Genomic DNA, 15413 nt, shown 5'->3' with positions numbered 1-15413 from the left:
GGGCCCAGGGTACCCCACAAAAAAAAAAAAAAAAAAAAAAAAAAGTGGTTTATAATGAACATCTGCTCTTCTGGGAATCTGGAATTTAGGTATGTGCCAGAGAGGGATGCCTACATGAGTAGCCCTCAATAAAAACCCTGGGCATTAAGTCTCTAATGACCTCCCTTGTTGGTGGCATTTCACGTGTGTTGTTGCAACTTGTTTTGGGGGGAATTAAGCACATCTTGTGTTACTGTAGTGGGAGAGGACCTTTGGAAGCTTGTGCCTGGTTTCCCCTGGACTTCACCCCACAGTGATGAGTAGGACTATATGCTGAGTCCTGTAAGTCATCCTAGGGAATCATTGACCCTGGCAGTGATCTTGGGGACTCTGTGACATAGTCCTAAATTTCAGTTGCTTTGGTGTATTGTCAGACAATCTGTCAGACGTTGTCAGGTGATGTGTTGCAGATTTTTGACTTAGAAAATAGAGCTGTAGTAGCTATGTTTGAGGCGCTGTGATAGGCAGAAAATTGAAAGACTGGGCCTCTCACTTCTGGGAGTTTAAAATCCTAAATAGAGAAGAAAAAATCATAAAATCCTTGGGACTTGGCTTAGACAGTTTATGTGGTATTCTCAACTTTATTTTGTTACCTAATGCTTATCTTTTTCTTCTAATGAAGGGCAAGCCAACTTTGGTTGGAAAGGAAACATTAAAACATTATATATTAATAGGATCACAGCTGAAAGATAAGGAACGGTAGTTAACAATGCAAACAGGGTGACAAAAATCTCATCAATTACTGTAGGTTTACAAAGTGATTGTCAGTTTCAACTGTTTTCTTGGATTTTCCATGGTTATAGATAGTTTTGGACCAAGAATATTTGGGTTAAGACATTAATTCGTAATAATGTTTTAGGAGTACTCCAGAATACCAATACTGGTGTTATTTACACACTTGTGACCCATGATTAGATGTCAGGTGTATCATCAGTAATTTGTTACTTGTATTGGTTAAGATGCTAAAGTTTCAGAATGATTTACTACTTTCTTTTTTATATTGGAGCAGATTTAAGATTCCTGTCACAAGCATTTGAATTGGAGAAAAGAAAATGGAGTTATAGCCATTATTTAGGTAGAATATCTCACATAGCAGTGTCATTAATCACATGACACACAAGGAAAAAAAGAATGCTGCTATATAGAGATAAGTCAGAGTCACCGCAGAAAGGTAGTATATTAAGTTTAAGAGTCTGTAATTGAGTAATGTTTCATTAATAAATAGTTTCTTTGTTTTTTCTTAAATAAAATTATTTTATTTTATTTTTTAAGGCTCTGAAAATTCACATTTTAAAAAACACATGTGGAGAGGTATTACAAAACATTTAAGGTAGCCCATGATTACATTTATTTGTTCATAGGCTGTGTAAGTCGTTTTTTTGAATTTTATTTACTTTTTTATACAGCAGGTTCTTATTAGTCATCCATTTTATACACATCAGTGTATACATGTCAATCCCAGTCTCCCAGTTCATCACACCACCACCCCCAACCCCCCGCCGCTTTCCCGCCTTGGTGTCCATACGTTTGTTCTCTACATCTGTGTCTCAATTTCTGCCCAGCAAACGGGTTCATCTGTACCATTTTTCTAGGTTCCATATATATGCGTTAATATATGATATTTGTTTTTCTCTTTCTGACTTCACTCTGTATGACAGTCTCTAGATTCATCCACGTCTCTACAAATGACCCAGTTTCATTCCTTTTTATGGCTGAGTAATAGTCCATTGTATATATGGACCACATCTTTATCTATTCATCTGTTGATGGGCATTTAGATTGCTTCCATGACCTGGCTATTGTAAACAGTGCTACAATAAACATTGGGGTGCATGTGTTTTTTTGAATTATGGTTTTCTCTGGGTATATGCCCAGTAGTGGGATTGCTGGGTCATATGGTAATTTTATTTTTAGTTTTTTAAGAAACCTCCAAACTGTTCTCCATAGTGGTTGTATCACTTTACATTCCCACCAACAGTGCAAGAGGGTTCCCTTTTCTCCACACCCTCTCCAGCATTTGTTGTTTGTAGATTTTCTGATGATGCCCATTCTAACTGGTGTGAGGTGATACCTCATTGTAGTTCTGATTTGCATTTCTCTAATAATTAGTGATGTTGAGCAGCTTTTCATGTGCTTCTTGGCCATCTGTATGTCTTCTTTGGAGAAATGTCTATTTAGGTCATCTGCCCATTTTTGGATTGGGTTGTTTGTTTCTTTAATATTGGCCTGCATGAGCTGTTTATATGTTTTGGAGATTAATCCTTTGTCCGTTGATTCGTTTGGAAATATTTTCTCCCATTCTGAGGGCTGTCTTTTCATCTTGTTTATGGTTTCCTTTACTGTGAAAAAGCTTTGAACTTTCATTAGGTCCCATTTGTTTAATTTTGTTTTTATTTCCATTACTCTAGCAGGTGGATCAAAAAAGATCTTGCTGTGATTTATGTCAAAGAGTGTTCTTCCTATGTTTTCCTCTAAGAGTTTTATAGTGTCCAGTCTTACATTTAGATCTCGAATCCATTTTGAGTTTATTTTTGTGTATGGTGTTAGGGAGTGTACTAATTTCATTCTTTTACATGTACCTGTCCAGTTTCCCAGCACCACTTATTGAAGGGACTGTCTTTTCTCTATTGTATATCCTTGCCTCCTTTGTCATAGATTAGTTGACTATAAGTGCATGGGTTTATCTCTGGGCTCTCTATCCTCTTCCAATGATCTATATTTCTGTTTTTGTGCCAGTACCATATAGTCTTGATTACTGTAGCTTTGTAGTATAGTCTGAAGTCAGGGAGTCTGATTCCTCCAGCTCGGTTTTTTTCCCTCAAGACTGCTTTGGCTATTCAGGGTCTTTTGTGTCTCCATACAAATTTTAAGATTTTTTGTTCTAGTTCTGTAAAAATGCCATTGGTAATTTGATAGGGATTGCATTGAATCTGTAGATTGCTTTGGGTAGTATAGTCATTTTCACAATATTGATTCTTCCAATCCAAGAACATGGTATATCTCTCCATCTGTTTGTATCATCTTTAATTTCTTTCATCAGTGTCTTATAATTTTCTGCATACAGGTCTTTCGTCTCCCTAGTTAGGTTTATTCCTAGGTAGTTTATTCTTTTTGTTGCAATGGTAATTGGGAATGTTTCCTTAATTTCTCTTTCAGATTTTTCATCATTAGTGTACAGGAATGCAAGAGATTTCTGTGCATTAATTTTGTATCCTGCAACTTTACCAAATTCATTGACTAGCTCTAGTAGTTTTCTGGTGGCATCTTTAGGATCCTCTATGTATAGTATCATGTCATCTGCAAACAGTGACAGCTTTACTTCTTCTTTTCCAATTTGTATTCCTTTTATTTCTTTTTCTTCTCTTATTGCCATGGCTAGGACTTCCAAAACTATGTTGAATAATTGTGGTGAGAGTGGACATCCTTGTCTTGTTCCCGATCTTAGAGGAAATGCTTTCAGTGTTTCACCATTGAGAATGATGTTTGCGGTGGGTTTGTCGTGTATGGCCTTTATTATGTTGAGGTAGCTTCCCTCTATGCCCATTTTCTGGAGAGTTTTTATCATAAATGGGTGTTGAATTTTGTCAAAAGCTTTTTCTGCATCTATTGAGATGATCATATGGTTTTCTCCTTCAATTTGTTAATATGGTTTATCACGTTGATTGATTTGCATATATTAAAGAATCCTTGCATTCTTGGGATAAACCCCAATTGATCATGGTGTATGATCCTTTTAATGTGTCGTTGGATTCTGTTTGCTGGTATTTTGTTGAGGATTTTTGTATCTATATTCATCAGTGATATTGGTCTGTAATTTTTTTTTTTGTAGTATCTTTGTCTGGTTTTGGTATCGAGGTGTCCTTCCTTGTCTCTTGTAACATTATTTTAAAGTCTGTTTCATCTGATATGAGTATTGCTACTCCAGGTTTCTTTTGATGTCCATTTGCATGGAATATCTTTTTCCATCCCCTCACTTTCAGTCTGTATGTGTCCCTAGGTCTGAAGTGGGTCTCTTGTAGACAGCATATATATGGGTCTTGTTTTTGTGTCTATTCAGCGAGCCTGTGTTTTTTGGATGGAGCATTTAATCCATTCATGTTTAAGGTAATTATTGATATGTATGTTCCTATTACCATTTTCTTAATTGTTTTGGGTTTGCTTTCGTAGGTCCTTTTCTTCTCGTGTTTCCCACTTAGAGAATTTCCTTTATCATTTGTTGTAGAGCTGGTTTGGTGGTGTTGAATTCTCTTAGCTTTCGCTTGTCTGTAAAGCTTTTGATTTCTCCATCTAATCTGAATGAGATCCTTGCCAGGTAGAGTAATCTTGGTTTTAGGTTCTTCCCTTTCACCACTTTAAATATGTCATGCCACTCCCTTCTGGCTTGTAGAGTTTCTGCTGGGAAATCAGCTGTTAACCTTATGGGAGTTCCCTTGTATGTTATTTGTTGTTTTTCCCTTGCTACTTTCAATAATTTTTCTTTGTCTTTAATTTTTGCCAATTTGATTACTATGTGTCTTGGCATGTTTATCCTTGGGTTTCTCCTGTATGGGACTCACTGCGTTTCATGGACTTGGGTGGCTATTTTCTTTTCCATGTTAGGGAAGTTTTCGACTATCATCACTTCAGATATTTTCTCAGGTCCGTTCTCTCTCTCTTCTCCTTCTGGGACCCCTATAATGCGCATGTTGTTGCGTTTAACGTTGTCTCAGAGGTGTCTTAGGCTTTCTTCATTTCTTTTCATTCTTTTTTCTTTATTCTGTTCCACAGCAGTGAATTCCACCATTCTGTCTTCCAGGTCACTTATCTGTTCTGCCTCAGTTTTTCTGCTATTGATTCCTTCTAGAGTATTTTTCATTTCAGTTATTGTATCGTTCATCTCTGTTTGTTCTTTAATTCTTCTAGGTCTTTGTTAAACATTTCTTGTATCTTCTTGATCTTTGCCTCCATTCTTTTTCTGAGGTCCTGGATCATATTCACTATCATTATTCTGAATTCTTTTTCTGGAAGGTTGCCTATCTCCATTTAGTTGTTTTTCTGGGGTTTTGTCTTGTTCCTTCATGTGGTACATAGCCCTCTGCCTTTTCATCTTGTCTATCTTTCTGTGAATGTGGTTCCACAGGCTGCAAGATTGTAGTTCTTCTTGCTTCTGCTGTATGCCTCTCAATAAATATATAGTTTCTGATGTTATATCTTTATTAACATATATTCATACTTTTATATTTTATATAGCCATCCAGGCAATGAAAAATCTTTGGATTGGTTTCTGCCACCTGCTCCATTGATTTCGGAAATTCCAGAGACTCAAGCATTAGAGGAAGAAATGCAAAGTCATAAACTGTTAGGTAAATTGTCCCATATTTTTTGGGAAGCCAAACCCATTCAGCTCGTGTCAATGTAAAAAAGTCTAATATTGAAATATTAATTCTTTTATTTTAATGGAATAAAATGAAAGTTAGAGACTCATTCAAAATAGTGCTTAGCAAATCTTAAAATCTGAAACATTTTCCCTCTCCATACTTACATATACACACATATGTATATTATATGCATAAAATATACTATCACACACACCTGTTATATTGTTCTGTGAATTTGTATCCTCTTACCATTAAAATTGTGAGTGCTATTTAGTTTTTGCCTTACCCTTTACTAAAGGTAGGATCCTCTCATTTAGGAAACCAGATTCATGAAATATATTGAGTGAAAAAAACAAGATGCTGATTATATATAGTTTGTTACCATCTTTACAAAGCTAGAAAACCAGCACACTCAAACAGTATATGTGGTCTAATGTGATATTGTTGGTAAAACTGATTTTTAAATTGAGTGGTAGGTTCATGTATGTACATTTTATTATTAAGCTTCATAGTTTTTGTATATTTTATATATGAAAATACATATTATATACTCTTGTATGTACCAAATAATATGTAGAATTATTACATATATAGAATATGATAAGTCTCTTATATGTTATAATAGAACACCCATATATAATACATATTTGTAGTAGTATAGTATGTACACCTAAATGATAAAACAAATTTAAGCCATGGGCTTCCCTGTTGGCACAGTGGTTGAGAGTCTGCCTGACGATGCAGGGGACACGGGTTCGTGCCCCGGTCCGGGAAGATCCCACATGCCGCGGAGCGGCTAGGCCCGTGAGCCATGGCCGCTGAGCCTGTGCTCCGCAATGGGAGAGGCCACAACAGTGAGAGGCCCGCGTACCGCAAAAAAAAAAAAGAAAAAATTTTAAGCCCTAATGAGGCCTCCAGACTCCTTCCAAACCTTTCAAAGATGCTTATAAAGTCTCCGTAAAGACACCTTTAAAATTCTGTCCCCTTGATGAAAGCATTCCTTTATCTTGATTTTAGAAGCAAGATTACAAATTTAAAAGCATTGTGCCATGTATTTTAATACTGAATCTATTCAGTAACATTTTATATGATCGGTCGCTGTATTTTTGTGTATAAATTATTTATATAAATTTTTAAATCTTCATAATTACTTATATAATTATATCATTTGTAGTAGATAAATACTTAAACATTATAATTATGGTTATTTCTGTGGGTCATAAATTAAACTTATTTTATAATGTAGGTTTAATATAAATTGCAAATTTAATTTCATTAATTCTTAACTAATTTCTGAGTATCCTGTAGTGTTATGATATACCATAAGAGTAACAACTACCTGTATTTCAAAATCACATATAGTATTACAGATTATCTTGTTATATTCATATTTACCTAGTAAGCTATTTTGAAAAATTTTATTAAATTTTTCTATCATTATTTTGAAAATTTGTTTTCCAGGAGAACATGTAGTAATTAAAATCCATTTTTGTAGGTCAGAGAAAGAAGTCAAAAATGTTACCATCAAATTTGAAGATCACTAATGAAGACACAAATTATATTTCACAAACACAAAAATTCCAATTTGCCTTCCCTTCTAATGAATATGAAGAAGATGATCTAAATTTTGGAGGGGCAGGTAACAGTGACTTACATGTTGCTGGCAAGCTGACATATGGTTCTTCTCAGAAATGGAAAAATCACACTGGCACTGAGATAGCACTTGAGAAAAATGTTCCGGATGATACGAAGTTAATTAATTTTGCACAAGATAAAGGAGAGAGCACGTCAGCCTTCTGCAAGAGGTAATTAATTAAATGAAATAAATAATATTCAATGATAAAGTTGAATATTTATGTGTATGTCCAGACGTATGAAGTATGGTAGAATCTGAATGAGAAAAATTTCAACAACAAATAGAGTCTACCAGGGACTTCCCTGGTGGTCCATTGGGTAAGACTCCGTGCTCCCAATGCAGGGGGCTGGGGTTCGATTCCTGGTTGGGGAATTAGATCCCGCACACATGCCGCAACTAAGGGTTCACATGCTGCAACTAAGAAGTCCGCACGCCACAACTAAAAGATCCCTCACACTGTAACTAAAGATCCTGCATGCCCCAACTGAGAGCCGGTGCAACCAAAATAAATAAATAAATATTAAAAAGCAAATAAAGAAAAAAACAAAGTCTACTATGTCATAGACACTCTGTTAACTGTGGGATTCTAGCCATAGGTTCTTGCCTTCAGAGAACTTACAGTTTATTGAGGGAAAGGCAGATAGTAAATAAAAATAATTGATTGAATACTTTTTGCACCACAATTATTTTGATGAGATATATGGTTAGAGCAGAGGTTCTCAAACTTTGTTTTCAGGACCCCTTTACCCTTAAAAATTACTGAGGATTCCCATAGAGGTTTTGCTTATTTGGGTTATATCTATTGATATTTAGCCATATTATAAATTAAAATTATGGAAAAAAGTGTTATGAAAATTCTTTTGATCATATGAACTCTCTGAATCTTGACCCCCATTTGAGAACTGTTGTTAATATGAGGTCCTAATCTGCTCTGCACAATCAGGGAAGACTTTCCTGAGGAAATGGTATTTAAGCTTAACATTAAGGAGGAATAGAATCAAGCTGAATGCAAATAAAGAAGGAGAGTGTGCCAGGCAGAAGGAATAGTATGTGCAAAAGTACTAAGGTAACGCAGAGCTTGGCTTATTCTTAGAAATTTTTCTTTAGTTTAAGTAAGAGAGAATGCTAAGAGATAAGGTTTGGAGGGGCCAAGCCATTCAGAGTCTTGTAGGCCATGAAACACTTTGTACATTTAGGCAGTGCTTATTAAACTGTGGCCCATGAACTCTCTGCATCAGAATTACCTGGAGTGCTTGTTAAAAATTTGGATTCCTGCTTTCTACCTTAGATGTATTGAATCACACTCTGGATAAAGGTGGGGATGGGACCCAGGAATCCAAAGTTTTAACAAATTTTCTAGATGATTGTTATGCACACTAAAGTTTGAGAACCATTGTTCTAAGGTCCTGGGTTTTAAGCAGAGGAGTAAAATTAGATTTTCTTTTTTATTTAATGTCCATTTTGGCTCCAGTATGATAAATTAGAAGAGAGCTAGAATACATTGTGAAGGGTCACTTAGGCTATTTTATTAGTGTCGGTGAGAGAAGATGGTAGCCTGACCTAGGGCTGAGATAACAGGAATGAGAAAGTTCAAAGTTTTTTAGGAGATAGAATTCCCACAGGACTTAAATGACATTTGGATATGAGACCTGACTCCTAGGTTTCTGGCTTGAGCCAGAATGATGAAGGATGATAGTGTTCTTTCATGATACAGAAAACTGTAAAGGAAGAATAGGGGAAGGTGATGAGTACAGATTTGGACATGTTGACTTTGGGTACTTACAAATTGTCCAAAAGACAATTGGATGTATGGGTTAAGGATTCAGAAGAGATCTAGTTGACATTTTTTGTTTTCTCTGTGACATAAGAGGCAAAGTCATCTGTGGAGTTTGAGGGGAAAAGTGGGGGTATTGAGCAAGTATGAGAAGAGTGGAAGAAATTGTGGAGAATGGGAAAGCAACTAATTAGAATAATGGTAGGATTTTTGGACACTGTAAAGAGCCCAGTTGAGGTTGATGTCTATGAATTTTAAAATAAATTTTATTAACATGTAATTCACATATCATAAAATTCATTATTTTGAAGTGTACAGTTCATGGATTTTAGTGTAAGTCACGGAGTTGTGCAACCGTCACTACTCTCCAATTTTAAAATGTTTTTGCTGCCCCAAAAGAAACTCTATACTCATTAACAGTCCCTCCCCATTCCTCCTTCCCCCATCTAGCCCCTGATAACCACTAATCGTTTTCTGTTTCTGTGGGTTTACCTATTCTAGACATTTCATGTAAGTGGAGTCATACAATATCTGGCCTTTTGTGTCTGGCTTCTTTCACTTAGCATAACATTTTCAAGGTTCATCCGTGTTATGTCATGTATCAGTATTTTATTCTTTTTTTATGGCCAAATAATATTTCATTGAATGGGTATATCACATTTTGTTTAATGATCTATCAATTGATGGACATTTGAGTTGTTTCCACTTTTTGGCTATTATGAATAATGTTGCTATGAACATTCATGTATACATTTTTGTGTGAATATATGCATTTGACCCTTGAACAACACAGAGGTTAGGGGTGTGTTGACCTTCTGGGAAGTCAAAAAATGAAGTATAACTTTATAGTTGGCCCTCTCTATCCACAGTTCTGCATCAGTGGATTCAGCCAACCTCAGATCGTGTAGTACCATAGTAGTATTTACTGAAGAAAAAAATTCCGAGTATAAGTGATCTGGTGCAGTTTAAACCTATGTTGTTCAAGGGTCAAATGTATTTTAATTCTTTTGGATTTATACTTAGAAGTGGAATTGCTGGGTCATATGGTAACTCGATATTTATCTTTTTTGAGAAACTGCCAAATTATTTTACAAAGTAACTGTACTACTGAACAGTCCCACTAGCAATATATGAGGAATCCGATTTCTCCAGGTCCTTGCCAGCACTTGTTGTCTGTCTTTTTTATTATAGCCATACTAGTGGGTGTGACATGTACCATTGTGGTTTTGATTTACATATTTCTACTGACTAAAGATGTCGGGCAACTTTTTATGTGATTATTCGTTATTTTTATATCTTCTTTGGAGTAATGTCTATTCAGATCCTTTGCCTGTTTTTTTAATTGTGTTGTCTTTTTATTGTTGAGTTGTAAGTGTTCTTTATTCTGGATAAAAATCCCTCATCAGTTATATGATTTACAAATAATTTCTCACATTCTGTGTGTTGTTTTTCACTTTTTTGTCCGTATCCTTAGCAGCCCAAAAGTTTTTAATTTTAATGAAGTTAAGTTCAATTTTTCTAATTTTTGACTGGACTTTTGGTGTCCTATGTTGATTGGACTTTTGGTGTCCTATCTAAGGAACCATTGCCTAATCCAAGTTTGCAAAGACTTACTCCCACATTTTCTTCCAGGAGTTTTATAAATTTAGCTCTTAAATTTAGATCTATGATCCATTGTGAGTTAACTTTTCAGTATGGTGCAAGGTAGGGTCCAACTTCATTCTTTTGCACGTATATATCCAGTTGTTAAAAAACAAAAACAAAAACTATTCTTTCTCCATGGAATGTCATGGCACCCTCACTGACAATCAATCAACCATAAATGGAAGGTCTGGGGGTTTTCTTACACCATCCAATTATCTGATTCATCAACACCAATGCGTCTCCAACAATTCAATTCAGTTTTCATACTAACTCCTGGAGTTAGCATCAGACCACATGGGTTAAGGGTTCAGTCCTTTGCCCTACTTGAAATGCCAGCCACAAATAGTGTGCCAGGCTACTGACATTTCTGCCTTGCAGACTACAAATTTGGGAGTTCCCACTACCCCACATTGGGTTTAATAATTTGCTAGAATTACTCACAGAATTAGAAAAATGCTTTACTTATGTTTACCAGTTCATTATAAAGGTTACAACTTAGGAACAGCCAAATGGAGGAGATGCATAAGGCAAGGTATGGAGAGGAACAGTGTGCAGAGCTTCCATACCCTCTCTGAGTGTGTCACTCTCTCAGCACCTTGATGTGTTACCAGTCAAGAAGCTCTCCGAACCCCCTGTCATTTAGGAATTTTTTATTCATGGAGGTTTCATTACATAAGCATGATTGATTAAATCATTGGCTATTGGTGATTGAACTCAATCTCCAGCCTTTCTCCCCTCCTTGGATGTTGGGAGTGGAGCTGAAAATCTCAACCCTCTAATCAAGTTTAGTTCTTTCTGGTGATAGGTCCCCATCCTGAAACTGTCTAGGTGACAAGAGTCACCTCATTAGCATAAACTCAGGTATGATTCAAAGGGGCTTATTATGAATAACAAAAGATGCTTCTATCACTTCTGTCAAGCAGGGAATTCCAAAGGTTTCAGGAGCTCTGTGCCAGGAACTGGGAACAAAAACCAAACATATATTTTCTATTATACCACACAAAGGTTTTTTTCCATGCTCTCAATTCTATTCTATTGATATGTATGTCTGTCCTTATGCCTGGCATAAGGATATTTTTCACAATGGCATATCCTACATTTTCTTGATTGCTGTAGCTTTGTATTGATAGTAAAGTTTTACATCAGGAAGTGTGAGTCCTCCAACTTTGTTCCTTTTTTTCAAGATTTTTTTGCTATTCTGATTTATTTGCATTTTCGTATGAATTTTAGGATAAGCTGGTCAATTTCTGCAGAGAAGCCAGCTGGGATTTTGATAAGGATTGTATTGAATCTGTAGGTAACCTGATGACTATTGCTATCTTAATATCATTAAATCTCCCAATCTATGAACTGGGATATCTTTCCATTTATTTAGGTTTTCTTTAATTTCTTTCAAAGATGTTTTGTGGTTTTCTGTAGACAAGTCTTATACTTATTTTGTTAAATTTACTCATAAGTACTTTATTCTTTTTGATGTTATTTTAAATGGAATTTCAGATTGTCCATTGAAAGTGTATAGAAATACAGTTGATTTTTGTACATTGATTTTGTTTCTTCAGTCTTTCTAATGATGACTTTGAATTTTAATATAACTCATCTACCTAACAGTTGTACTTTTTCCAGTAGTGTTCCACCACCCAGTTGCAATTATAAAAAACAATAGATAGTTAGATTCATCTAGAATTGCAGATTTGCAAGATAGTATGATAAAAGGCTAAAGGGGAAGAGGAGTTTAGAATATTGGTAAGAGAGTGGTCGAAAAGATAGGTCGTGGTATTAAATTCATTAAAGGTATGTGAGAAAAATGAAGGGAAAGATGGTTTAGGAAAAAATAAGGAGATTAATTATAGTAATTTTGTTCTTTGACCTCATTGGTACCTTGAGCAAACAAGCTAAAAGGATAGGAGGTTGTGTTCAGAGAATGATATGTCGGGATCGTTGATTTGAAAAGAGGAGCAGTTCTGGATAATGATAATGTCTAAGGTGAGAGAGTAGGTGACTGAGATCATGTGAGGGAGAAAGCCACTGAAGATAAAAGCCTAAGAAACTGAGAGGGTAGGATTTCAAATGGGTTGTCTACATGAGTGTTGAAGTAACCCAGATGATGGCAGAGTTTGGGATTGAGAGGAAAAGATTCTAAAGTGACCAGAGGTTGATATATGATACATGCCATGAGGCGGGTTACAAGGTGGTATAGCTAGACAGCACAGATACTTTTGTGAGAGAGTGGAAAAGTAATGATGTAGATTTGGGGTGGAGAAGAAGACTCTCAACCATCAATACATTGGATGTGGGAGAGTTAGCAGTTTTTTCCACTTAAGAGTTTTTTAAGGAGCAAGAGTTTTCTAGGACAAATAAATATTTTTGTTAAGACCAGGAAGTAAATATAAAATTCAGTAAAGAAGCTGAGGATATGGAGAATGTGGAGTGGGAGTTCCAGAGGACCTAGGAAGAATCTGAGGTTCAGAGAATTTAGATAACTAGTATGTGGATAATATTTTTATGGTTTGAAAAACCTATTTCAAACTCTAAAGTCATGCAGCTAGAAAGTGGAGGAGCTTTGGATTTATATTCAGGTGTGTCTGATTCCAAAGTCTGTCCTTTTAACTGATATCACAGCATGTAGCAAGGAGTCATCTTGTGGCATAAGTGTTTTCCTTGTCTTCAATACCATTTCGTAATGGGATTCTATTATATTATCTAAGACTAACCATCTGCTTTTGAATTTTCTGTCTTCAAAAATAGAACTGGTGGCATTGGAGGATGCAACTCCACAGTTTGTTCTAAAATACATTTCTCTCTCTAGTTTTTTGAAAGATTGGTCTTTCTCATACAAAATCCTGTCATTAAGATTAATAGTCAAAATAATTTAGAAAGTATTCTGATTTGTACAGTACTTATTTGGGTGTCATTCCTTACAGAATTCTGTAAGACTGATAACCTGCCATCACCCTTTTACTTATTCTATAAGGTGCTAGTCCCTTATATTAGGTGCTAGTCCCTTATATTAGTCCCTTGTATTAGGAACCCTATTGGTCACTTCTTCCCTTAGAGCTATTGTGAACAAATTACTTTGATGGATTGTCTTTGAATCAGTCAAATATAGTAAATTACAATCATACGATGGCCTTTCTTTGTTTTCTAGAACTTTATAAAGAACTATTTCTTACACTAAAATGATTATTGAACAGTGTTTGGAAAGTTGGTGCTGGATACTGACAAGAAGTCTCAGTACCTGTCCACATGGGCCTCTCTATAGGGTTGCTTCAGTGGTCTCATGATATAGTGGCTAGCTCCCCTTAGAGTGAGTGATCCAAGAGACCATGTGGAAATGACAATCTTTTATGACCTAGCCTTAGATGTCACACGCTTGTCGTTCCGCAGTACTCTGCTAGTCTCATAAGCCAGTCCTGTTTCAAGGAATGTGACTAATAAAGGGGGTGAGCACCAGGAAACAAGGATCATTGGAACTATCTCAGAGGCTGGCTACCACAGATGGATTTATCTGAGTGTTAGGAAAAGAAATAATTCAGTGGTAAATTTAGCAAATTATACTTTAGGAGAATGATTAGCTTTTGTGTTCTAATAAACCAAAATCTGTAGGTATTTTTAAAGGGACCAATTTTATGCTAGTTTTTCACATTCTAAGTAACTATTATAAATGTAAATATGTTTTGTTTTGCAGATTATTTAAAGTATCTGACAATATACATGGAAGTGCTTATTCCAATGACAGAGTAAACTTGGACTCTCCTATTGGCTCAGTGAAAACTGTCCAAATGGAAATGAGCAAAGGGAAATCATGGAAATATAGCAATAGTAATCAGAAACCTCAATATTCAGACATTAATATGTTTAGAGCCAGTGATACTTTTTCTGCTTCTGAAATCAGAGAAGGCATAATCAAAGGACCATCTTTTTCAGTTGCCTCCCAGCCTTATGAAGTTCAAGGTAATTCCTTGCTTTTTCAGTTGGTTTTCTAAAAGTACAGTCTAGTCTGTATTTCTTAGCATAGGTAAGGATACAAAAATTTGAGTAGGCTGTCTCTATGTACAATTTCTTTACTATATTGCATTGTTTTTTAAACTGTGATCTAATATTGTTTTAACTGTGCTCTCAAAAAAGTAATACAAATTTTATTGAAGTAGCTTTTATGGAAAAGATTAAAAATATGCATAAGTATGTAGGATTTTTTTTTTAGGGGTAACAGAAAATGGTTTCAATTCCTTGAAGGCTGTCACAGAAATCCGTATCCTTTAAATTAGTTTACTATAGCAGCATTATATTTGAAGTCATAATTTTAAAACATTTTGTTTCATTGTGTTTCTGTTTGTTTGTTTTGGTTGACAAAGAAGAAGAGGGAAAAGTGAATCTTTTGGGTCATGTAAGAGTCCCAATATGTGTGATAGTGCTACTGAAAGTGTGATCTGTGGACTGGTACCAGTTGTGAACTGTTACCAGTCTGTGACAAGTACAGATATGAGATTTGTATTACTGAATGAACTGTGAGCATTTTTACTTACAAATTGATACAGATAATTTCCTATATTTTGTGTAAGGACAGTGTATTGGTATAAACATGGGTAGGGGAAATGACTGAGAATGGGATATTCTATGGACTGGGGACATTTTTACAAATCTAGTAATTTTTGAAAGAACCTAATTTGCAGATTATACCTATTTACATACGTAATTATTTTGAGTATTTCCAACGTAATTATTTTGAGTATATATGTGTGTTCTGGAGGTAACATTCTCTTTGCTTCTTTGATACTTTGTATATGTCTGTAACAGTGTACTTATTCTATTTAATTATAACTCATCAGCTGTTTCTGTAACTATTTCCCTATGACCTATGAACTCCTTGAAGGCAAGGACCAAGCCTTATGTATCTTCTTATCTCCAAATTCATTGAAAGCCGTATAAAGAGGAGAAGTTGTTCTGGCAAAAGAGTAGCCATGAG

The 15413-nt window shown here is 35.4% G+C and overlaps 1 protein-coding gene across 1 annotated transcript in view; it reads left to right on the top strand.

Annotated features, from left to right (window-relative positions):
• HFM1 (helicase for meiosis 1) overlaps positions 1 to 15413 on the top strand; it is a 125809-nt gene that overhangs the window by 2304 nt on the left and 108092 nt on the right. Inside the window, exons 2-5 of the mRNA XM_007468524.1 lie at positions 5269 to 5381; positions 6892 to 7201; positions 14136 to 14401; positions 14652 to 14699. Coding sequence (XP_007468586.1) covers positions 5269 to 5381; positions 6892 to 7201; positions 14136 to 14401; positions 14652 to 14699 — 737 coding nt within the window. The remainder of the gene's footprint in view (positions 1 to 5268; positions 5382 to 6891; positions 7202 to 14135; positions 14402 to 14651; positions 14700 to 15413) is intronic.

The sequence above is a fragment of the Lipotes vexillifer genome, unplaced genomic scaffold (assembly GCF_000442215.2).
Source record: "Lipotes vexillifer unplaced genomic scaffold, Lipotes_vexillifer_v1.1 scaffold490, whole genome shotgun sequence".
In the NCBI taxonomy this organism is placed as follows: domain Eukaryota; kingdom Metazoa; phylum Chordata; class Mammalia; order Artiodactyla; family Lipotidae; genus Lipotes; species Lipotes vexillifer.
This window is presented reverse-complemented; position numbering and strand designations above follow the sequence as displayed.